At 44.2% G+C, this 25,046-nt stretch overlaps 2 protein-coding genes across 2 annotated transcripts; one reads left to right on the top strand and one right to left on the bottom strand.

Annotated features, from left to right (window-relative positions):
• Nucleotides 1–8,752: 8,752 nt before the first annotated feature.
• LOC123105776 (probable serine/threonine-protein kinase At1g01540) lies at nt 8,753–12,498 on the top strand. Its single transcript, XM_044527918.1, has 7 exons — nt 8,753–9,667; nt 10,193–10,297; nt 10,377–10,499; nt 11,359–11,529; nt 11,616–11,745; nt 11,835–12,044; nt 12,150–12,498. The coding sequence occupies exons 1-7, from the start codon at nt 8,907–8,909 to the stop codon at nt 12,240–12,242; spliced, it is 1,593 nt and encodes a 530-aa protein (XP_044383853.1). The 5' UTR covers nt 8,753–8,906; the 3' UTR covers nt 12,243–12,498.
• Nucleotides 12,499–18,177: 5,679 nt separating this feature from the next.
• LOC123105777 (DET1- and DDB1-associated protein 1) lies at nt 18,178–21,427 on the bottom strand. The gene is made up of 4 exons (XM_044527919.1): nt 21,206–21,427; nt 20,598–20,655; nt 18,626–18,687; nt 18,178–18,519 (listed from the first exon to the last, which is right to left on the bottom strand). The coding sequence occupies exons 1-4, from the start codon at nt 21,383–21,385 to the stop codon at nt 18,418–18,420; spliced, it is 402 nt and encodes a 133-aa protein (XP_044383854.1). The 5' UTR covers nt 21,386–21,427; the 3' UTR covers nt 18,178–18,417.
• Between the last annotated feature and the right edge of the window lie 3,619 nt (nt 21,428–25,046).

The raw sequence follows: 25,046 nt of genomic DNA, 5'->3' as shown, positions 1-25,046 counted from the left end.
TCTTATTGGGTACGGGACCATAATCCATCTATTCCACACATACACGCTAGTGCATAACAATATGGATTATGTGTATTATATTTGCCACCAGAACTGAGGGAATTAATTTCATGTAAATCGACCAGCCACAACTTCAAGAATACGCGGACGAGGTGGCTCGGGTCGGCGTCGGCGCCGTCCAGCGCGGGCCACGGGCCCGCTTCCAAGTGCACGTGCAATGCACGTCTTCACAAATATTATAACCAGATGTGAGAAATCACATGCATAGAAAAGACATTCTGATAGCAATCCAAATACCATACTCAATTGAATACCTAACCTGGACAATATCTTATTTCTATGCGCCAGAAAAAATGGAATAGCAAAGCTAAGTATGCCTACATACGCTCAGATTATATATAAGAATCTTGGGTGAACAATTGCAACAAAGCACTAAGCAGCGATAAATTTAAATAAAAAAATCCATTAACTACGCAGGTAGCAGGCTTGTTACAACATAGAGAGATAGGAAAATGTCACCTCTAGTAATGTAGCGCAAAGGAGTGGAACGAAGCATGAATGAGCGGTTGTCTGTTCTTCTCCATGTACATGGATCAGCAGTATAGGCCAAGTATATAAGTACTTGACCGAACTCCACTCTTCGTGTACGGAGAGCCATGTCACCTTCTCGCCGCTGCAGCATGGGAGGACGGCTGGTTCACGTGACCCTCCAGCTGGGGGATCCATGGTGGCTGACCGTCGAGCTCGAGGCAGAGAAGTTGAGGGCAGTAGTGGCGAGATCCATGTCGGCCAACTGGGCGAAGAGGAGGTCGTCGGGGAGGGACACATCGGCAAGATCCGGTCACCACGCGACCTGAAGAGCAACAATGATCTCCACAAGCTGTAGGCCGACGGCGTGCTCCATCCCCTGCGATGGGGTGACCATGGCGGTGGCCACAGCTCCTCATGCTCGCCTCGATCTCGGCGACACACCCTGAGTGTAGGAGGCAGCAACGACCTCGACGAAATCATGGCCTCCATCCCGGAACGCAATCATGTCGCTCTAAATAAATGGATTCAATCATGTGACTCTAATTACTTAGGATTGTTATGTGCACACTAAGCGGGTTGCAGTTAGGAAAGAAAATGTTTTCTAATTAAAGTGATTGAGTGATTTAAGGTAAGGTTAATTAATTTAGATTTGATTTTTAGTGATTGTTAGTAAAGTATGATGCGTCTTTAAAATCTTTTATTTGATTCCTTAAAATCTATTATTCGTTTCCTAAAGAAATTTGCAATAATGGAAGGTATCGGTTGATTTGGAGAAGTTAGTAAATTTCAATCCGTGATTGTGTGCACGTTTGGAAAGTGCTGATTTGCAAGGAAAGAGCTGAGGGGTAAATAAACCGGTGAATAAGAAACCAGCATCGAAAAAAATCTACGACGGTAACCTACGAAAAAACCCGGACGAAAATGACGGGACGAAAAAAAAACCCTGGAAGCGAGACTACCAACTGCTCCATTAGGAGTAGAGATTGTGCATGATCACACAAGTAGTCATCACCTCCCATAGTTTCTGCGTGCTCCAAGTATTAGCAGGATACCGAACGATGCCCCATCGAGATTGCAAAACACTAAAGGCACGCTCGACATCCTTTCTAGCACTCTCTTGCTCTTGGGCAAATCTTTTCCTTTTCTCTCCGACAGGGTTGGGTATTGTCTTGACAATAGTGGTCCACTGAGGACAGCTACCGTCACCAAGATAATACCCTTTGTCGTAGGTGTGGCCGTTGACAGTAAAGTTCACCGGTGGGCTGTTGCCTTCGGCAAGCCTAGCAAACCCCGGCGAGCGCTGAAGCACGTTGATATCATTGTGTGATCCAGCCATGCCAAAGAAAAAGTGCCAGATCCAGAGATCTTGAGACGCCACGGCCTCTAGTATGACAGTGCAAGCCCTGACATGTCCCTTATACTGCCCTTGCCAAGCAGAAGGGCAGTTCCACTCTCAGTGCATGCAGTCTATGCTGCCAAGCATCCCCGGGAAGCCCCTGCTAGCATTCATCGCCAACAAATGGGCTGTATCTTCAGCTGTCGGCTCTCTCAAGTACTCAGGGCCAAACACAACAATCACAGCCTTGCAGAACTTATACAGGGACTCTAGGCATGTAGACTCGCTCATACGGACGTACTCGTCAATGAGATCACCGGGCACTCCATATGCAAGCATTCGGATGGCGGCAGTGCATTTCTGATAAGAGGAGAAACCAATCTTGCCGACGGCATCCTCTTTGCACTCGAAGTAGTCATCATAGCCGACCACTCCCTCTCTAATACGGTTGAAAGCATGCCTACTCATACGGAACCGGCGGCGAAATTTGTGATGTTTGAACAACGGGTTTGTTGTATTAAAGTAGTCCTTCCAGAGAAGGAAATGCCCGCTCTCCCGGTTACGATTCAACGCCGGAAGGTGGCCCGGAATGGAGCCACGAAACAACGGCCGCTGGTTGTTGAGGTGGTGATGGACTAACACGGCAGCCAATATCTCCTCCTCCTCGTCGGACGATGAATCGTCGGAGTCGCAAAGGAAATTGTGGAAAAAAAAACTCATCGGCGGAGTCCATTTTCGTATCTTGGCAAACTGTCGAACAGCTTGCGGGCGTCGAAGAAGGAGACGACCGGCGAGGGAAGACGCGGCGCCCACAGACCAGCTAGCTGCCCGGCCGGCGTCCGACGAGTGTGATGGCGTCCGACGAGCGTGCCGGTCGTCTGTGGCTGGGGCGGCGAGGCGTCTACTTGGTCGCGGGGCGGCTGGGCGGTGGGGGAAACAGCGGCGGGGAACCAGCTTGCTCCCCGACGGCAAAACGGCGGCGGGGGGCGACTGGGGGCAGGGGCAGCGTTGCTGGGCGGATGTGGAGGCGGCGGCAGCTGGAAGAGTCGCCGACAAAATGGGCGGCGATGTCGGTGACGGAGGAGGCGGGGCGAGGGTTGCTTTTTGGCTGGGGGGAGGGAAGGCCAATGTGCCACAGACGAGCAGGCCCGGGGACAGGAGTAGGCGAGCGAGCACACGTCCGTCGCGTGTCCTCGCCGACGTAAATTAGGCTAAAAATGGGCCAGGAATGGATCGCCCGCGGAGGAAAAACGGACGCGCGTCTGTTTGGGTCAGCGCGTTGGGCCGTCTTTTCTGCCTGCACCGACCCAAACGGACGGCCGTGGGCGAATTGGATCGCCTCATTGGAGTTGCTCTTGTGTCCCCGGTGCAGAAGAAGAAATGCTTGGTGATGTTCATCTATCCCTTCATTGTCATCCGTTTGGCCCGAGCAAAGGCAAAGCTAGAGCTGAACGGAAAAAAAGGAACCTGTGCGTCGTACGGACGGACGGTGCACCTGGCTGGAACCAGGTCAGGTAGAGAGCAGCCGCGGCGACCGTCGGCTCGCTCTCGCGTTCGTGGCTTTGTGTTCGCGCGTCCGGCGCCGACGTGCTGTGCTGATGTTGTTGTCTCTATGCTGACGGGCGCGGCGGGCGACGGCGATGGAGGCGAGTGAGAGAGTCAGTCGACCAAACGGGAAGCTGTCAAAGGGAAGAAGCAGCAGCTGGTGGCCGGTGGGCGAGCGGCTTGGATCGACGTCCGTGGCGTGGCCGGAGGCGGACGCGGACGGGATAGGAAAGATTGTGCATCCAACGATGGGACGGGATGCATGGGCCGACGGGGGTGCGAAGCATCCATCGCCCAACTGCTTGCTTGAGTAGTATTTAATTAACTAGTGTTAAGGGCCTATTTGGTTCCAAATAAGGCACTAACTTATAAGCCGAAAAGTGAAAAAAATGACTTATTTTGCCAAATAGATCCGATTTATAAGTCACCCAAACTTATAAGTCATAAGTTGCTCCATCCCAACTTAAAACTTATAAGTCACCCCCTTTTGCGTGAGTCCCACCATCTGCATGATGTTAATTGATGTGGAAAGATGTGTCAGGTGACTTATAAGTCAGGTGACAACCAAACATACGTGACTTATAAGTCACTAATTTTAAGTCTCCTGATTTATAAGTCAGGTGACTTATTGAAACCAAACAGGCCCTAATATACTCCGTCTATCAAATATATACATAGAGACTAATGCGGCTTTTAAGGCTAACTATGATCGCATATATTATAAAACAATGATATTTTTTTTTGAGGATCTAAAACAATGATATATGACATGTAAGTTACACAAAATACACTGTCAAATTCGTATGTGAAAAAAGCTTTTCAATGATATAATTTTTGACATTATATATGTCTTATATACTATTAATCTTACCAAACATCAATGGATGTCTTAAGAAACGAATTAGGCCCTGTATATATGAACGAAGGTACATATATACACTGCCTGATTCTCCGCCTCCACGTGATTACGTACTACAGTACTTTCTCCGTAAACTAATATAAAAACATTTAGATCATTAAAAATAATAATCTAAATACTCTTATATCACTAAGAGGGAGTATTATTCTCGGGGCCGCAAATCGATCGAGCCTTAACTTGCGTGTGGCTCGGGCAATTCGTTGGTTCATCGCCGCTGCTACCAAACATGACGATCGACAATACAGCAACTAACCACATCTCCAATAGCATGTGTATATTTGGATGTCTATATATTCATATAGACAATGGTCTAAAAAGATTCCCTCATATACACATCCAGTTTTGCATCAGAATGTCTATATACAGAGACCATGACAGGTGGACCATCGCTAAGGAGAGGAAGAAATCATGACTGCAACTGAGTTTAGACAACGCCTTCACATTGTCCAGGCATGGACATTGTCGAGGCCAATTTAGAGGATGTGTATATTTGAACGATCATATAGACAAGCGGTTGGACGCCTGTTTTAAACTCACGTTGTGAAAAACAAGTATAGACATCCATATAGACAAGCTATTGGAGATGCTCTAAGCGCCTACTCACACAGTCACAGACAAAACAAACCACCGAGCTGTCGAGGCAAAAGGCGTTGGTAGCAACCATCCCGCGGTCGATCGCGAGGCGGCACCCCTGGCTGGCCTGAGCGAGAAAGCACGCCCGGCTTCCGCATCCTCCAAACGCCGGGACGGGACCGGCAGCGGAAACGCCAGATTTCGGAAGCCTCTCCTCGCCGTCGGTCGGTCACATGGGACGGGAAACGGATGGGACGAGCCGGCCAAACCAACCATGGGCTCGAATCGACGGCCTGTCTGGCTGGTGCCCGCTGTCCATCACACTCGTGAACTCTCTCTTTCTTGAGGCTGGGAGGGCCGTGCCGCAATCCCAGCCCGGCTGGCTGGCTGCATTCCCCGGCGCGTACGCCGAGCTGTCCGTGCGGTGCAAATCTTGGAGGAGCGCGTCACCTAACTGGCTAGCCCAAGTCCAAATCCCACGGGGTCTTTGGACTGGAGTCCATCCATCCATCGGTCCAGGCCAGGGGCGGGCCCCGGGGAGCAGCACTACTTGTTGGGACATACCAATTTTTTTAGAAAAGGAGAACGATTCCCGGCCTCTGCATCTGAAAAATGAGACATACCGATGTTGTACATACATACATATCCAGCCAGCATTTTTTTTTTGAGCCGGGCGCCACCTCTTTCCATTACTCATCATAACGAAAATACAAAGTTCAAGTCGATCCACAATTAACGAAGACCACACGAACAGACGCAAAGACCTACAAACAACCATATGATTGATTCTTGATTTTCTTTTTTGTCGAGTGCTGCTATGTATATGATTGATTGGTTGCGGATGTGCACGCTGAATTAGTTAGGTGGTTTGTGGACATTCCAGGGCTGGCTAATTAGGTTCTTCATTCATGTGTCCTGCAAACCCATTACAACACGTCTCCGTTTTCCTCCGATTACATGCATGGTCCACACAATGACACACACGCAAGTGGCGAAAATGCGCATTGTCAGTATCGCGACTCCAAACTAATTAAACCTGTTCATGGGCAGTCCGGTCCAACAAGCCTGACATTCAGGTCAGGCTCGGCCTCGAGATCTTTGCCGCCAGAAGCCCGGCCCAAAATCCCAAACAAAGCTTGAGCTTGGCAAAAAAACATCGTTTTACTCAAATAAAAATAGACGTGTGTAATATAGCACTAGTACTATTTTTATGCCCTCAAAGTAATTATTTTAAATGCGAAAACATGATGTTCACATGTTTGTTTTGGGCTGGGCTTTGTCAAGTCTCGCCCGAGGTATGATCAGTTTTACAGCTCTAAGCCAAACCACGTGCTTCAACCAGTGGACATTCGAGATTTTAACTAATCGACGCGCATAAATGAAAGATTTTCCATTTCGAATTAATGAGACCTCTACTGCTCACTAAATAAGGGCATGTTTGGTTCCAATAAGTCACCTGACTTATAAGTCAGGTGACTTAAAACCAGTGATTTATAAGTCACGCTTGTTTGGTTGTCATCTGACTTATAAGTCATCTGAGCACACCTTTTCACCTTGTTTTTTAATGTAAAGGTGATGGGACCCACATAAAAGGAGTGACTTATAAGTTTTAAATTGGGGTGGAGCAACTTATGACTTATAAGTTGGGGTAACTTATAAGTTGGGTCCGTTTGGCAAAATAAATCACTTTTTGCACTTTTCGACTTATAAATTGGTGATTTATTTGAAACCAAACAGGGCCTAAAGATGCTCCTACTTATTGTGCACCGAGGTGTGTAAATGCATATCTCCCCATCTTGGCGATTGTTTCTGGATCTATCAATATTTGTACCTACATCTACAACTATGTGATGCCTACACAGGTGACAGGTCTAGTAAATGCACGAGCTGTTTGTTTCTACATCAGATCAGACATATATAGCACGTATTCATGATGGGAAGATAACCATCAGATGAAGGGAGACGATCATCCTAGTCGTCTCATACGGTCACTAGCCATCGATTTTGATGTATCTCAATGTTCATTTGCATCCACATCTATATAGCACTAATAAACAAGATACTCGCTCCTTTCCGGTTTATAAGGCTCAATTCAAAATTGTCACCAACCAAGGTAGATGATGAGTGGTGAAATACTTTTTGTAGTTTGCAAAAACACTCAATTAATGCTCTTGTTTTTCTCAAAAAAGTATGTTTACCAATGCATTAATTGCAATGCATGCATGCATAAATTACATGCATTGGTCAATTTTCTCTTAGTACTTGCATGCAATGATTTAATGCACCTTGGAATCTGAACATGTGATGGAAAAAAACCAAATTGAGCCTTATGAAATGGAAAAACTAAAATTTTGAGATAAGCCCTATAAACCGGAAAGGAAGGAGTAGTCAGTTAATTTCTATATCAACCATACCATGTCTTCATATAACAATCTCTATATGACATTCGGATCAAGAGACGTTCTAATCTCTCTCTTTTTATTCTCCGGGGACAGAGAAGTTTTAATCATCTTGACTAAAGACTATTGAATTATTTACGGTTCCTGAAATATATCCGCCTACCTCACTAAATAGAACATACACTTGTTTTTCACTGGGTGCATGTAAACATGTATAAGTCTCGCAATCTCAATAATCATTTCTCCATCTATAAGTATGTCTATGTCAGTCTTTCGTAGATGCAAATAGTTGTTGGTTTCTATGTATGGATGACTTGCATTCATGAATGACCTCTAACCGTCACATGAAACACTAGCACTAGTCATCAAAACGATTGTCTCATTCGATTATCATGAATTTTGGTTTATAAGTGCCTACCAATCACATGTTGGAATTGACTAAGGTTTGACCTAAATTAAGAACCTCACATACTAAGGCTTTAATCCACACACCTCGTGTGTATAAATCTATGTATCTATGTCTATATTAATATCTACATCTACATCTATATCTATCTATGGCTATATTTATATCTATACCAATATATAAAAAGACACAAAGAGGCATGTCCGAATAATCTTGACCGTCAAACAAGGTCAATCCAACAACCTAGACTGCTCCAATGACGAGCACTCAACATGTTTAGCGTGCCATTAATATCATACCAAATAAAAATGTTAGAATTAATCACATAATTAACATGCAAGACGATATCCACTACCTGATATCCACACGCAGTTAATATACTGTCTAATATCAATATGCATTGCACGTACACATTTATTGATATGTATAGATCACACAGTCCCATTAATTGACACCCCTAGCAATATTCCTAGTGCCAAATTTAACATTTCATTACCAGTAAAAAATCAACGATGGCAACAATTTTGGAACGTATGGCATCCAACCACCAACCAACACAAATCTTATTTAGAACAAAAGATCCCACCACCATATTGATTCCAAGTGGTGATAAAGCACACTCTTTGATCTCACAAAGCAGAAGACACAGACAACTAGGCAAAAATGAAATGTTGCAAAAGGTGATTACATGCACGCATAACATACCACTAATGCAACTATCATTGACAAAAGTTGAACTAGGAGTAGCACATAATAGAAGCAGTAAATAAATCCAGCAAAAATGGCACCATGCATGGCTTGGCTTTCACACATTCTTTTCCCAAAAGAAAGATGAAATAAATCTCATTCTCATGGCTCCCACATTTTAAAGGCCGATCCCAAAACCATATCCGGCTTGCCTCTGGCCCCACCGCAGCGCCACAGTGACCTCACTGCCCCTGGGTCCACAGCCACCCGGGCCCACGTGTCATTGGGCGAAGGCAACGGGCTGACCAGTAACGGCAGAACCCTGCTGCGCCTCTACAAAATGCTAACCCCACACGGCAAAGCGTACCCACGCCGGACGCTCCCCTGCCCCCCAAACCAATCTCCCGTGGAGTCAGCCGCGCATGTAAGCGGCCGGAGAAGAATCCCAACCTCCCAAGCGACTCTGCCCCATCGTGGTCGTCAGCAGCAGCAGCAGCTAGAGCCGTGGCGATGGCGGCGGCGGCGGTGGGGAGGAGGCTGCTGCTGCAGTCGGAGACGCCGCGGCGCCAGCAGCAGCAGGCGGCGCCGTCGCCGTGGAGCGCGGGGTACCTCAACACGTGGCTGTCGCAGCGCACGCCCGTCTTCGGCCTCCGCCTCTGGGTGCTCATGGGCATCGCCGTCGGCGCCGCCATCGTGCTCGTGCTCCTGCTGCTCTTCCTCTGCCTCTCGCGCCGCCGCCGGGGCCGCCGCGCGGCCAATCTCTACCACCCCGCCGACGCCAAGCCCCTCAAGCAGCAGCAGCACCTGCAGCACCAGCACGCGCCCACGCCGGCCAAGGACATCCAGGAGATCGTGCGCCGGCAGCAGCACCAGCAGCCGGCGCCGACCCCGCTGCCGCAGCCCGCCGCGGCGCAGATGGCCAAGGCGGAGCCGCCGCCGCCGCAGACGCAGACGCTGCAGCAGCAGAGGGCGCAGCTCCCGGCGATGCCCGCGGGGTCCAAGCGCTCCACGGCGGCCAGCGGCCTGTCGGCCACCACGAGCGGCGGGAGCGAGCGGGACCTGGCCACGCCGAGGAGCGCCGGGAGCGGCGCGATGGGGCCGGAGGTGTCGCACCTCGGGTGGGGCCACTGGTTCACGCTCCGGGAGCTGGAGGAAGCCACCGACGGGCTCGCCGAGGAGAATGTGATCGGCGAGGGGGGCTACGGGATTGTCTACAGAGGCACGCTGCAAGATTCCACCATCATTGCCGTCAAGAATCTGCTCAATAATAGGTAACCTCGTGACCTCATATCCCGAAAGTTTCTGCGTGTTTATCTCCTTTGAGCTGTTCGATTTGAATTGAAACATAAATCCCCTACGCTTTGATGCTCGAATGAATCCCCTACAATTTCTGTGTTTTGGTCTCCCCTCATAAAAATGAATCCATCGGCCAGAGTGAATTCCTCTTGCTGCGTGATTTGATTTGGGGGAAAACAAATCTTTCAAGCAAATACCCATCCACTGTCTTTTGCCTTGATCTTGTTCCTGTTTTTTCATGAAATTGTTGTGCTTTACCGATGAGCTGTTGGATTGTGGGGCTCAATAAAAATTTTCAAATCACCTGTCCGGCATCATTCACTCTCTTTCCGAGTGCCCATCCGCATTCGATTCTCCGCGGTTTCCGTGACGCATTTTAAACACTGCACACATTTCTAGGATTCGAAGGCTGTTCCATTTCTCACCCCGTCCCATACTCTGATAAAAATATCCGTTTCTCCCCCCATACTCTGATGTCCACATCCCTGCTTTTGCATCAGGGGCCAGGCTGAAAAGGAGTTCAAGGTGGAGGTCGAAACGATCGGCCGTGTCCGGCACAAGAACCTCGTCAGGCTGCTCGGCTACTGCGTGGAGGGTGCCTACAGGTAAAATGCATTTGCAATCTCTTCCTCAATTTGTGAACCAGTTTCCGAATTTCTCTTCTAATGTGGTTGAACTTAACAGGATGCTTGTCTACGAGTATGTCGACAACGGCAATCTCGATCAGTGGCTTCATGGCGAGATTGGGGAAGAGAGCCCATTGACCTGGGATATGAGGATGAACATAATTATCGGAACCGCTAAAGGGTCATGCTTCTTCACTGTTATTTCACCTTACTAAATGGGTTTGCCAAGTGCTATTTCTTGGACTATAATCTTCCTCATCATTCTATAGTTTAGCTCCATCTGTATATACGGTGGTTACTGTGTGTTGCTAGGCTGTGACTGAAGAAATAAACCAAATATAGGTCATTAGCATTTTAGTTTCTTGGAAGACAAAGGTGCTAGCTGGCATGTTTAGGTCTGTTCTGTTACGAGACATGCGTCTCGGTTAGGATGATGGAGCCGAGTTCTGGTGAGATTCGCTGTCCCAAGGAATTCAGATGCTTCACTCACAAGTTTTGTTAGGACCTATTTCTTGACATGCACATATTCCCTTTTAAGAGTTTAGAGAAAGAGACAACTGATTGCAACCTATGTTTCACAGATATGTAAAAATTATGGTACTAGCGTTTCATTTTACTTCTGAAAACAATTTGAATTTCATACCCATTTAAATAGGAGAAAAAGGTCTTTAGCTTCTGAGACATGGCATGTGCTTATCTTGCATGCCTCCTTCCCTTTGCTTTCCCGCTGCCAGCTTTATTTTAGACAGGGCACCCGGTTTGAGATAGTTTGAGGTTCTCCCTCTAGCACTCTAATGTAGTAGTATTTGTTAATATTTTGTTTAGCTTGCGTATGTTTGTAGAATAGAACATTGTGATTCTGTTTAGCGGTCAAAGCCTGAACTGAAGCATCATGTGCACTCGCAAGCACTCTAGCTGTTATATTCTTTGCCTGGAAGTAATATTGCCGGTGGTTTGCTTAAACAACCTCAACAGCTCTCTTCAATGCTGGATGTGATAGTTAAATTCGTTACCTCTGACACCCGATTTTGCTTGCCCAGGCTGGCCTATCTTCACGAAGGGCTGGAACCGAAGGTTGTCCACCGCGACGTCAAATCTAGCAATATTCTCATCGACAAGCAGTGGAATGCTAAAGTATCGGATTTTGGGCTTGCAAAATTGCTGTGCTCGGAGGAAAGCTATGTTACCACCCGTGTTATGGGAACCTTTGGGTTAGTGTCGATAGTCTTTTAGTGCTCGGTGATGCAGAAAAGGTTGTATATCTTGTTATGACTGAACCTTTTGCTTTATGTTGCAGCTATGTGGCGCCTGAATACGCCAGCACCGGAATGTTAACTGAGAGGAGCGATGTGTATAGCTTTGGCGTTCTTTTGATGGAGATCATAACTGGTAGATCTCCTGTAGATTATACTAGGTCAGCTGGAGAGGTAAGTTTTTTTTTTTTAGCCCATTTCTATTAGTTTCTTTTCAGAACTGTGGAGGCGGCCCGATGAAGCCAAATTCTTGTATTTTCCAGGTGAACTTGATCGAGTGGCTGAAGAACATGGTGGCTGAGAGGAAAGCAGAGGAAGTGGTCGACCCCAAGCTCCCCGAGAGGCCTTCCCCGAAAGCCCTGAAGCGGGCTCTTCTGGTCGCCCTTCGCTGCGTCGACCCCGATGGCCATAAGCGGCCTAAAATGGGGCATGTGATCCACATGCTGGAGATGGAGGACCTAAACCCCCGCGACGTATGTTTCTTCCTACTATCTCGGCAACCTTGCTATAATCTTTCATTCGCTCAACATCAGTGATCAGTTACTCACATTGTCAACTGCAACGAATGAAATGTGCAGGACAGGAAGCCCCGAAGGGATGCGGCAACTGACAGATCAAGCTCGATGGAGGATGGGAGCCTGAGCAAGCGCGAGAACCAACGGTACAGATGATGATGGGAAGGACAGAAGAACGACGATGCCGAGCCGCCGGGACATGATCTGAGTTTGTCCGGATGGACTGCCTCTTGCTAGATATGTACGTACGTATGGTACCATTAATTAACCAAGCATGTGGTGATTGCATTATTTTTTGGCCCCTGATTGGATCTCATAGTACTTATGATACATAACCAACTCAACCCCCCTCCTTGCTCTTGATTGTATTATATGTGCGAGCATCGTTCTATGACAGTTCTTGATATACTCACTTGTTGAACCGCACAAGTGCAGGCTGATGGTGTTCTCCTCTGACTTGTGACTTGTGACTAACACCCCCAGCTGACGCTCATGGCAGTCTTAATGATAACCCACTAGCTAATTGCAAGTGTTGCTTTGTTTTTGTGCCCTCTGCTACTGCTGATCTAGCAGCACTTGGTCTTATGATTCCTGGCACTGGAAGATGAGGCAGTGATCATGCCTCCTTGTTCTTGCTGCTGGCTGCACGTGAGGTCACATGCCATTTGCACCATGCACACTCTCTGATGAAGATAGATGCTGACAAAGCCATTGTTGTTTATCATCATCGCCATTGGTTTGGCTGAATGCTCTTTTTGGCCGTCCACTGTACCGCATCTGGCGACTCAGTAAAAACAGCATCTGGGCCAGTCCTTGTCGGCTTCGTCCTGTCCTGATGACCTGATCGTGTACCGCGTTCATCTCTACTAGCAGGAGTACCTTTTTTCCATCCAGTTTATGGGATAGGAGTTCTATTTTCCTGCCGGTCAACAGCTTAGGTGTAGCTTGTTGCTTTGTAAGGACTGACTACATGTCAGTCGTCTGAAAATAAATTAAATTTTGGTTCAGTCGATTGGCCCCTGGGCATGTGTTGGCTCCCTGCCACAGCTACGTACGACATACAGATTAGCAATTTGATTGAAATTAGGCAGCATGCAGGTGCACTAATCTACTCCCTCCGTTCCTAAATATAAGTCCTTTTAGAGATTTCAATAGTCTACATATGAAGCAAAATGAATGAATCTACACTTTAAAATACGTTTATATTTATTCTTATGTAGTCCCTATTGAAATATCTAAACAGACTTATATTTAGGAACGAAGGAAGTAGCAGCCAACAACGCCCAGCAATGACATCGGGCCCAAACTGCAAGTAGAGAACATCCACGAAGCGCTAGAAATCGTCAAACGAGGCCATTGACTCAACCACAAAGAGACGTGTTGCCGCACTGCAATATCTAGTTGAGGCAGCGCCCAATGAGTAAGGACCAATGCATGTCAGACTTACACATAGGTTGTGCGTTTACATAATGACAACATAAAAAAATCCGTTTAGAAAAAAATATATGCACTTTTCTACATATAACTTGCGCTTTCTTATAATGACATAATTAGCACACAATTTATATAGAACTTGCGGTTTTTTTAATAATATGCAATAATAATTGTGGAATTTCCACAACAAAGAAGTTTCCTAAGAAGAAATGAATCAGTGGCATTAGTATTACCCTTCAAGAAAAAAATTCCAAATAATGAAGTTTTCTAAGAAAGAAAGAATTAGTGGCATAGGTACCCTTTAAGAAGAAGAAAATGATAACAAAATTTGCACAGAATTTGCACTATTTTATAATATACACAATGATGACAACAAGATGACCGATGAATAGCACTCTCACACATATTTGCATGCAATGGTTTGTGGCTATATTACAATCTCACAGATGTATATTTATTTTTATACATGTGCGATCTCACCGATGAATAGCACTCTCACACATATTTATTGTTATACATACATATATATGGAAAACTTATTATTACTATGCAAAACTGAGCATATTATAGTGAGATTTCCACAAAAAAAGTGATTTCTAAAAGTAACGGATTAGTGGCACCGATATTACCCATACACAAGAAAAGTAATGAAAAGTAAAGCAAAATCAAAAAATGAAAAAAAACTAAAAAAGAGTTTTCTATGGAAGAATTAATTCATGGCATTGGTATTACCATTTCACAAAAAAAACTAAAACAAATCATAATAATGAAGTTCTCTAAGTAATAATGAAACCCTTTATGAAGAAAGAAAATGAGAAAGAAAAAAACTTTCAAAACTTGCACACAATTTGCACTAAAGTTGCACTTTACGAAAATATGCAAAGAATAAGCATATAATAGTAATTTTTTTTCATATTCTACTATAATTTACACATATAGTGTAACTAAAATAATGTATTTCCTTTAAGAAGAAGACAAAAAACTTGCGCACAACTTGGCACCGGAATTGCGGTTTTATCGTAATATGCAAAACAATCATATAATCATGCAAGTTTGGCACATATGATATGATATTTGTTTGTATATAATTACATTTAGCCAAAAATCGACAAAAAACAAAAACTACCACAAAATTGCCTAACTAGTAGTTCCTAGAAGCACATCTGGACATGAGCTAGCTTCGCATGTTGGCTGAAAAACTACCTGCATGCCCGTGCATATGGGACTACACATAAAACAAACAATGATAGAAAATTGCACACGGTTGGCACAGAAATTGCATTGTTTCATGCTATGCAAAAATAAGCATACACTACTGAAATCAGCTTCTTTGCCGTCTGCCATGGCAGACGGCAAATGCATGGATCACGGACGGCAAACTTCTTTGCCGTCCGCCAACAGACGGCAAACTCTCCGTCTGAACACGTGCCAGCAAAGGCCTTCTTTGCCGTCCGCTTCCTGGAAACGGACGGCAAAGGGTTGTGCCGTCCGCCGTTGGTGGCCAGCAGACGGCAAAGATCGTTGACGACAGTGAGGTGGGGTGAGCTCCGTTAGGGGTTAACGGCGTGCTTTGTCATCAGCCAGCGGACGACAAAGTGCTCAAACATGCCAGTCCCAGGAATCACAGGTAGCTGCGACGTGGCATGTTTGCCGTCAGCTAGCGGAGGGCGGCGGCTGGTGGTGGGGGCGGCGGTGGTGGCTGTGTTTGTCGGGGAGGAGAGAGGGAGAGAAATAGAGAGATGGAGGGGCGGGGTGGGGATCGGCCGCTAGTTAGGTTAGTTCTTTGCCGTCCGCCCCACCTTTGCCGTCCGCTTTGTTTGTCTTTGCCATCCGCTAGCAGACGACAAAGAGGAGGGCCGTTAAGTTTTTTTAATCAACTTGTTAGTGGGGACCACCTCTATCTTTGTCGTCTGCGAGCTGACGGCAAAGATTCGGACAACAAATAATTGGCTGATGGCAAAGACCTTCTTTGCCATCAGCCAGTTCTTACCGTCCGTTTTCTGTAAGCAGACGGCAAAGACCTTCTTTGCCGTCAGCCAGCGGACGGCAAAGAATTGGCTGACGGCAAATAAGCTAATTCCAGTAGTGATATAATAATGGAATTTTTAGACAACGGTATGAATTGCACACACATTACATTAAAATTGAGCGAGTGTTTATCCTTGTTATGAGGGCAATTATTTGACAGGTGCTTAGTTTTTTACAGCCTGGCTTGGACCCTAAAAACAAAAAACAAAATAAAAAATATACTAGTGGAATGAGAACGGTATTGCCTCTAAAGAAATAAAAGAAAAACAAAATCAAAATCAAAACAATAAAGTTTTCTATGGAAGAATGAAACCCTTTAAGAAGAAAGAAAGTGAAAAAAACTAAAACAAAATAAAAATAATAAAGTTTGCACTGAAATTGCACTTTAAGTAATATGGAAAGAACGAACATATAATATTGCAATTTTGCACTCTACTATAATTTACACACATGTTGTATAGTACTTGTGTGTATACTTATTTAAACACACACAAAATAACATTTTCTAAAAAAGAATGAAGTAGTGGCATTGGTACCACCCTTTAGGAAGAAATGAATGAAAATAATAAATCATGGTAAATTTGCACATAATTTACACATAAATTGCACTTTTTGTAGCTATGCAAGAACTAACATATACTAGTAGAATTTACATAAAAAATAGGTTTCAAAGAAGGAATGAATTAGTGTCATTGGTATTACCCTTAAATAAGAGAGGAAGTGAAATAATAACTTAAAACTAAAATTTTGTCAAGATCAGTACAAAAATTGCAGTTTTTATAATATGTAAGAAGAAACATATAGTAGTGAAATTTCCATACTCTAATATAATGTATACATGTAGTACTTGTGTGCATATATTTACACACACTCAACATCCAAAAAACATATAAAGAAGAAAAACTAAAAAAAGCTAAAACACACAAAGATCTGGAATAAAAAATAAAGCAAAAATACCCACAAAAGAAAGAATGAATATATGGCATTGGTATTACCATTTAAGAACAAAGAAAATGGGAAAAAATAATCTAAAACAAACACTGACAAAACTTGTGTGAAATAATACATAAAAAATGTGCTTTTTAAAAATATACAAGAATAAGCATATAAAGGTGGAACTTTTGCAAAAACAAAATCTAAGAACAAATGAATAGTGGCACATAATAGTGCATCTTTCACAGAATTACAATTTACACACACATTATACATTACTTACGTGTATATATTTTATATTCGCCCAACATTCAAAATATACCCATAAAAACCGACAAAAAACAAAAGTAAAAACACGCAAACAACCTAATAAGAAAACATGTAACAGACTTCAGCCTAACAAGAAATCGACTGACCCAAAATAGGGGTCAATCAAAAAACGTCCAGCCCAATACAGGACACAGCACACAGCAAGAAAAAAAAACAACTAGCACGAATCTTGGAGCAGCAATCAACAGTCAAAAAAAAAAAATCGACGGACCCAAAACTTGAAACTCAGTTAGCTGATATGTAGCTAAAGTGTGCTTTGTAAGTGTAGATGATGGAAGAATGAATGGTGGCTGGGACCTTGCGTTTCCTTGTTAAATTAGGGACGGTTGATCGCGGACAGAGATGATAAGCTGGCAGCAGCAGCCGGTGATGATCGGCGTGGCCGGCCACGCGAGTGACTGAGCTGTTGCCGCACCGTTGCTGCCCTGTTATTGGGTTTCTTGAGTTTTGACGTCCCTTTGGTTGATCATCAACGGCTAGCTCTGTGCTGTGCTGTGTGTGAGCTGCCGAGCACTGCAGTCGTGCATTCACTCAGAGAAGTATGAGTATAAAATTATTGTGTGGTGTGTGCGGAAGCGAGCGTCCAAGAAAACGGCTTGGAGGGATATGAGTGACCTGGCCTGCCCTGACCGGGTCGAGAAGGGAAGAGACAAAAGAGATGGCTGGCAGAGACAGAACATGGAAGGGCAACACTGGGTCTGGGTGGACTGTCAGTCCCTAGCCATTTGGGTTTCCAATAATTTCCGCCGTTTTGGACACGACCCGACCCTGTTGGCATCGTCTTGCTGCTGAAACGACCACCTTGTGACGCCCGGGGAGGTGTTTAGTAAAATAAATCGAGTTTTTTTATCACAAATATTTATTTTTACAGAAGGGATGCCTAATTAAGCGTTCATCCTATACAAATAAGTACTTCTTCCGTTCCAAATTACTTGTGAGTAATTTGGAACGGAGAGAGTATCAGAATAAAAGCCTAATTTATTTTTCTAAACATCTTTCCTAAACACCTTGCATTGTAGTACAAAAGGCCTGAGCCGTCCTCTGCCTGCCGACACGATTACGCGTGCGCGTGTAAAACTGCAGGTGGCCGAGAGAGACCACCCGGAACCGTCAGTCAATCAGTCTCATGGATTGGCGCGAGCTGGATCCTCCTCCTCCGCCGGGGACTGACGGCGACGGCGGCAGCGCCACATGGAAGTGGAACCTGTCTGGGCTGGGCTGGCTGGAGGATGTGGATGCGGAGCCTCCTGGCAGCTAGCTATAAGCTACGCGTTCGCCCGGTCCTGCCTTAACCCGCGTCCGGCTCGCGGCTACATTCCACCACCACCACCACCCATGCCAGTCTGCCCGTCGCGTCGGCCGGGGATCACATGACATCAATTATCCATTCAGTCGCCAAAACAGGGAAATCATCCAATCCAAATATACAAAGCAGGCACCACGAGCGAGTACAAGTTGGTGTGCTGGTGCGGCCAGGCCACATTATTATTACCTACACAAACAAAGGAGAAAGAAGGCTGCGGCGGCAAACACACCTTTCCCAGGCTCAAACAAATGAGGACGGAGTTGTATGACCGGCCATCACCGGCAGAGATTCAGAGATGACTCAGCTTCTCGTGCTCGACTGGCTTCCGCCCTCAGCGGGGCTCCGCGCCTGCTTGCCGTTGCGCAGGGCAGCACTCTCCGGGGCGGCCCTCTTCGGCCTCGGCTGCACACACACATAAATAAACACGCGGTGTTAGCAACACTGGGTTGCCTTGTTGGTCTATCTCTTCTTCCTTCATCAGGGAGGTCCTGCTAGTGGTATAGCTCACCTTGTTCTCCGAGTTCTGGTAGAAATGCCTCAACAGGATGTTCCTGGGCTCCGTCGTGATCACTGCAGTTCCAGGGATCACCGGTCGGTAACAAAATTACCACAAAAAAGGTGATAGAAAAGTGGTTCGGTGCGAATGGATGCACCTCCATGGGAAATTAATTTGACTTTTCAACATGTTACATGTGTACGTATAAACTAATGTACATACTCAACTAGATATGCACAACGCACAACTAGCAGTTAGTTTCATTAGAGATTCGTAACAAATCTATCTGCCAGAGGAATAATTTGCCACACAGGGAGTTCATACGAAATATGTATCGCAGAAGCTGGCAAAAAAGGAAGCGGCTCGATCCCTGTAATGAGCCAAATGAAGCAAGCCTTCAGTGCATTTCAGTCAACCAAAAGTTGTGGCACAACTCTGAAACTACCAAGTTCAGTGTTAAGGGTCTATTCAGATGATTTTTGTTCTTGTGTATTCCTCAATGTTAGTAGCTAATAACTTCTTCACATATATGCTCGCAGCGCCTAAAAAGGGCATGTAATATAGCAGGTGTTTGCTCGGTCATTGCATTCTGCGCTTAAAAACATCCTATTTTTGAATGGAAAACAATCATATATGCTTTTTTTTAATTTATATTAACCTTTCTTTGTAGAGTTCATTAGGAGTATGCAATAAAGTTTTCACTGACATGAGCCTCCATCACCATCGAATGACAAGCTGAGGACAAAACAGAGCATCTTGACTGAGGTGAACTGCTGGTCGCCGCTACCGGAGGCAACGCCAACGGAGAAGGCCAGAACAGCTCCTGTTGCTGCGCGTCTGGTGGCACTCTGATCTTTGCATAGACCATGACCATCTCTCTCCGTTGCAGTGTTTATCTTTCAGTGTGTCCTTCATGCTAGAGTTTTACAACTTTTACTTTCTTCTTGTCTTTAGATTTTGGTAAAACCTTTCTGTGAGGATTTACACCTGGATGTCTGTTTTGAACAAGACTCTGTTTTACTCTGGTTTCAATCGATGAAATCATCTAAAAAAAGTTTTCACTCACCAGCTGGGCCGACATGTCATAATTTTTGATAATTCAACCTCGCCTGGTAAATTTTTCATTAGGCACCAGACAAATGGCCCATAAGCCTATGAACCGAAAACCCACCTATTTTCTTGATTCATACTGCTTGCCCCTTTCACTCAACTCAAACAATTCCTCTCAAGGACCAAGCACTACAATATCTCCTTGTCGAAGGCACTCTTAATAGGAGTTCCCTAAGAATTAAACTTGAAGGGAACCTTAAAGAATCTACCTTGAGGGTGTAAAGAATGTAAGTCTGACATCACTGTTATGTCCTGGCCCTTTAAGCCCTTCTTAACTAAATATCGTCTTCCTGTTCCTCATGCTCCCAAGAGAAAAGCTAACTCGTAGACTAAGAATTCATATCAGTGCAACCTACAGACCCGTATGAAATGCACGACATCCCTGGGACTATCTGATTTAGTTAAAGGGAGGTGCTCTGCCATTATAGATTGAAATTAAACCAAGTACTCCTTCTGTAAAGAAATATAATAAAGGGCAAAAATGTAAAACCCAAACAAGCTAGGGTGTCCCTGCGACTGTGCCCAGGATCATCGGAGAAGGCATATGCCCATGGCCACTGCACTATCTCCTCTTGGATCATTATGGCCACATCCAAAGGCTGCACATTATTGGTGCTTGGCCTCTCATGGCTAAACATGATGCCCTCCTGAAAGAAAAGATATCCATCTGCCTACACAGCTTTTAGTTCAGATCAAAAAGTTGCTGAAACCTATTTTTCCATGGGGAGTAGTATTATATAGAGAATTTGACGCAGTGCGAAGGAGCATACATTCAATCACCCGCAAAAAGTAAAGGGGAAACCAGGCAGGTTAAATTTGCAGAACGGAGAAGCAGCAAAAAGGCATTGATTGAATGAATATGGGCAGAGATTACCTTGATCGGGAGGTGGATCTGTCCTATGTGCTGCAATGTATGTTGTTGGTGAGACATTCTGGTGAGAAACAAACACAAAGAGTGAGGATCAGCATTAGCGCCATGTCAACCAAATACTAATACACTTGCAACATTATAAGTGCCAGCATCATATTCTGTGTTTTTTCTTTTCTTTCGGTCTGCCTTTTCTCTTTCTGAATTCTACACCATTGTGACAAGAAGCACAGGAAAACTAGTATACCTAGCACCACATCAACTGAACATATGACCTGCAGTACACACAGCAACAACCACCATAACCATGACCAGAAGGGACCTAACCCAAAATGCTTGTTTCATTCTGCAAGATCCCTGTGAATATGATCCAATCGCTCGACAGTTGGGCTTGAATCAACAGACAGGTACAATCTTAGGCATCTGTACTACGATTCCAGTGGAGACGCACGCACGGTACGAGTAACTCCTGATTCCTGGCTCAGGCAGGTGCCCTCCGAATCGAGGCTCGAGCATACCTAGGATTCGCTAGCAGTGTGGCACGAGGCAGGACAGGACGAAGAGACAACTGAGCTGCCACGGAGAGGGAGGGGAGGGGAGGGGAGCTGACCGACCGTGGGCTGGGCGGAGGGATCGGCCGGGACGAGCTGGCTGAAGTTCTGCGGGTTGTGGCTCGGCCAGCTGCCCAGCGGGCTTCCCATCGCCGCTGCCGCCGTCCGCGACCGCGATGTCTGTGCCGTCGCTCGCTCCGGCCAGGCTCTCTTTGCCGACAGTTGGTAGCAGAGAGCAGACATGTTTTTTCTTTGAGGGGCGACAGCAAGACATGTGTCAGCAGCGTAATGGACCACGCCAAGAAAGAAGTCGTCGGGAGTCGAGACACGGAAACATGTCTTCACCGCTTCGGCCCACTCATCCCAGGCTTTATTATGGCCCACTCATCCCAGGCTTCATTATGAAGCCCAAAGATGGCCCAGCCCAGTTCGCGGCTGCTTCGTTTCTTTTGCTATTGTTTTTTCTTTTGTTCGTTCACTCAAAGTTGGGAGCAACTAATTAACGAGCACTTCTTCGGAAGCCTTGCAATGATCACCGCCACATGTCACGCTCTGGACGCTCCCTTCAAATTTTATTTTTTATTTTTTCGCATGCATTTTCGGCTTTTTAAACGTTTTTTTCAACTTTTCGAGTTTTCATGGGTCTTCCTTAACTTTTGGGAAAAACAATGTTCCAAACAAACTTGCATGAAAAAAATGTTTTTTTCTTTCACGAAAGGCACGGTTTTGCTTCCACGAGAGGCAAGGCCGTGCCTTTTGTTTTCTTCCGCGAGAGGCATGATTTTACTTCCGCGAGAGACATGATTTTGCTTTCACAAGGGGCACGTCCGTGCCTCTCAAAAATGAAAAAGAAATGTGTCTTTTGTTTTTTGTTTCTTTCACGAGAGGCACGGTTTTGTTTCCGCGAGAGGCACAATTTTATCTTCACGAGAGGCATAGCCGTGCCTCTCGGAAACGAAAAAAATGTGATTTTTTTTTCTTTCATGAGAGACGCGGTTTTGCTTTCGCGAGAGGCACATTTGTGCCTTTGCGGGAGGCATTGCCGTGGCTCTTTCGGAAAGAGAAAAAAAACCATGCTCCCGGTTTCTGTTTTTTGTCCAGTTTTTTATGAAAAAAAAAGTTCGTCAAAGTCTATCAATACAGGATGTAGTTTTGAAGATCTCTACAACAGGAATCCAACAGTGAAAACGGTTCGAGATTTGGACGCACGGTTTAAGAGATAAAATGTTTTGAATAAACAGATCTATGAAAAAAGAGAAAACTCTCAGGTTACGACAAGTGACACACATGCAGCGCGCCACTTGTCACAACCTAAGGAGATAGGATGATACTTGCAAGGAGTATTCTTCAACTAGTGATTTCGCTGAAAAGTTGGATTTTTCCGGTTTTATTTTCTGTGTTTTTGTCTAACTTGACCTGGAAACAAGAGATCTTCTATTGGAAGCCCGTGGGTATCAAATAGAGAGGCTCCGCCTGAGGCGTGAGGACTATTTTTCTTGCATTCAGCGAGACCGAAGCTTCTCTCGTTGAAGCGTCACGCCTAATCAGGCCGGCCCACTGGCGCAAATATTTACAAATAAAAACGAGTAAGAAATGGAGCACGCGCCTAATCGGGCCAGCCCGCCAGCGCAAATATTTGCAAAAAATTGAGTAAAAAAAGGGGGGCACGCAAGGGATTGAACCTGGGATCTCATGATTGCTCGGTGGCAATGTTAGCCAGTGACCGTCCATAGAGTTTGTGTTCAATAAGTCAGGTGTATCCTTCCGGAAGTGGGAAAAGAGCCGGTTTTTTTGTTTTCCTTTTTTCTTTTCTTTCTCCATTTCTTCTATTTCACTCGGTTTTCTTTGGCTTTTTTGTTTTTCTGCTGTTTCCTTTTCTTCCTTTTTGTTTTTTTAATTCCTTTTGAATCTTTTTTCATTGGTTTCTTTGGCTTAATTTTCCACTTTCTTGTTTTGGTTTATTTTGTTTCTTTTCTGGTTTTCATTTTTTTGGTTTTCTTTGTTTCTTTTGGTTTGCATTCTATTTTTTTTGTATATGTCAATAACATTTTTCTAATACAGGTTTAACATTTTTCAATACAAGTTTAACATTTTTGTAATACATAGTCAACATTTTTTATACACATTTTTAAAAATTTCAAATGCTTTATTAACATTTTTCAAATACAAGATTAACATTTTTTAATATATATTCAACATTTTTCCTATACATACACAATTTAAAAAATTTCCAATGCTTGGTTAAATTTTTTCTAATACATGGTCAACATTTTATCTATGAACATTTAACATTTTTCAAATGCTTTTGTCAACATTTTTTTTTCCAAATGCAAGATCAACTTTGTTTTAATGCATGGTCAATATCTTTGTACATGATATTTTTTATTGTTTTTTAATACTAGTAAGATGCCCGTGCTACGCTACGAGATCACACAAGATTTTGTCAATTTAAGTTATAGTCAGGAACCATGCGATGCTATGGACAATAAAAAGAATGCCAAGACATATTCAGGAACCGTATGGTGCTACGGACAACAAAAAATGTAACGAGACATTGGTTGAAGCGATGCTATATTGTTGATAGGTGCATATCGAGCACAATCAAACATATGATTTCCAATCAATAAACCTCGTCATCAAAGCCAAACATTTCTTATCCATCTTCATCTCACAAGAAGACTTCTTGTTCTCCATACCCACCTTTCTCAATGCTCCCATTATCCTATATCGAGGGGACATAGATCATGCATCAGAGAATATTACAAATAATAATAATAATAATAATAATAATAATAATAATAATAATAATAATAATAATAATTTGCGAAGTGTATTATGGTTACACAAACATATCACACCTAGAGAACTCACATGAAAAAACAAAACACAAAATAAAAACACTTGATATAGAACTTGCGTAGATAAGAGAGTATATAAAAGTACAAACAGAATGATCAAGGCTCACTAAGCTCGACTACTATGCAAAATTATGTGACATGCGCCAGCGTCCTTCCAACACTGGCTTCGTTAATTGCAAGGCGTGCAAGGGTCACAACTGATAACTTTGAATTGTGAAAGATGTGAAGAATGCACTCACATCGTATCTTCCAAATCACCAGCAGTCCAGCGCATCCAATGATCTCCAATACAAACATCATGTCCAGCCTTAGAACTGCTGCAACATAACTACTTCTTTCCTTGGAAAGGTTGTAAAAAGCAAACAAGCTATTCGGCTACAGCCCATCCAGAAAGTCAACATTGATCATTCCGTGCCAGTATATTAGGCACGCCAGACTTAAATGTGAAGAGAAATGGCAGACAATAATATATCCAAATAACATACATACTAGCTTGAGCGCACGCTTATATATGGTTTTAGGAGAAACAATAACGAAGTAGAAGTGTTTAACTGAATGCTCTACCAAATATGCACAACAAAAATGAATCAGTATACAACGCCACCATGAAGAGAAGAAAAATTCCAAATATAACTCACACAACTTTCCATTTAATTAGTTACATACCTTAGTCATCTATCAGGCCATGGAATCATTTGTCGAGCATAGTATACCCTTCTTTTAGTTGTCTGCTCAAAACATATGTGCCAACAATAATGATCTCGGGGTTTACGCTTCATCTATCTGCTCACCTAAAATTACATCAGGTCATACAACCACTACTGCATACATAATTGTCTCGTTTATACTCAGACAAAGGAAAAAAGAATGAGCCTGTTGAGGGTGGTAGTATATTTAAACAAAGCAAGTAAATGAACAACACTTGCAGTATATTTTCACCGAGTAAAGAAACAAAATCACAGTAAAACATGCTTTGAAATCATGTGAATATAGAAGGGTTGAGTGCACATGTACACACACACACACACACACACACAAATAGTACT

The sequence above is a fragment of the Triticum aestivum genome, chromosome 5A (assembly GCF_018294505.1).
Source record: "Triticum aestivum cultivar Chinese Spring chromosome 5A, IWGSC CS RefSeq v2.1, whole genome shotgun sequence".
Lineage (NCBI taxonomy): Eukaryota > Viridiplantae > Streptophyta > Magnoliopsida > Poales > Poaceae > Triticum > Triticum aestivum.
This window is presented reverse-complemented; position numbering and strand designations above follow the sequence as displayed.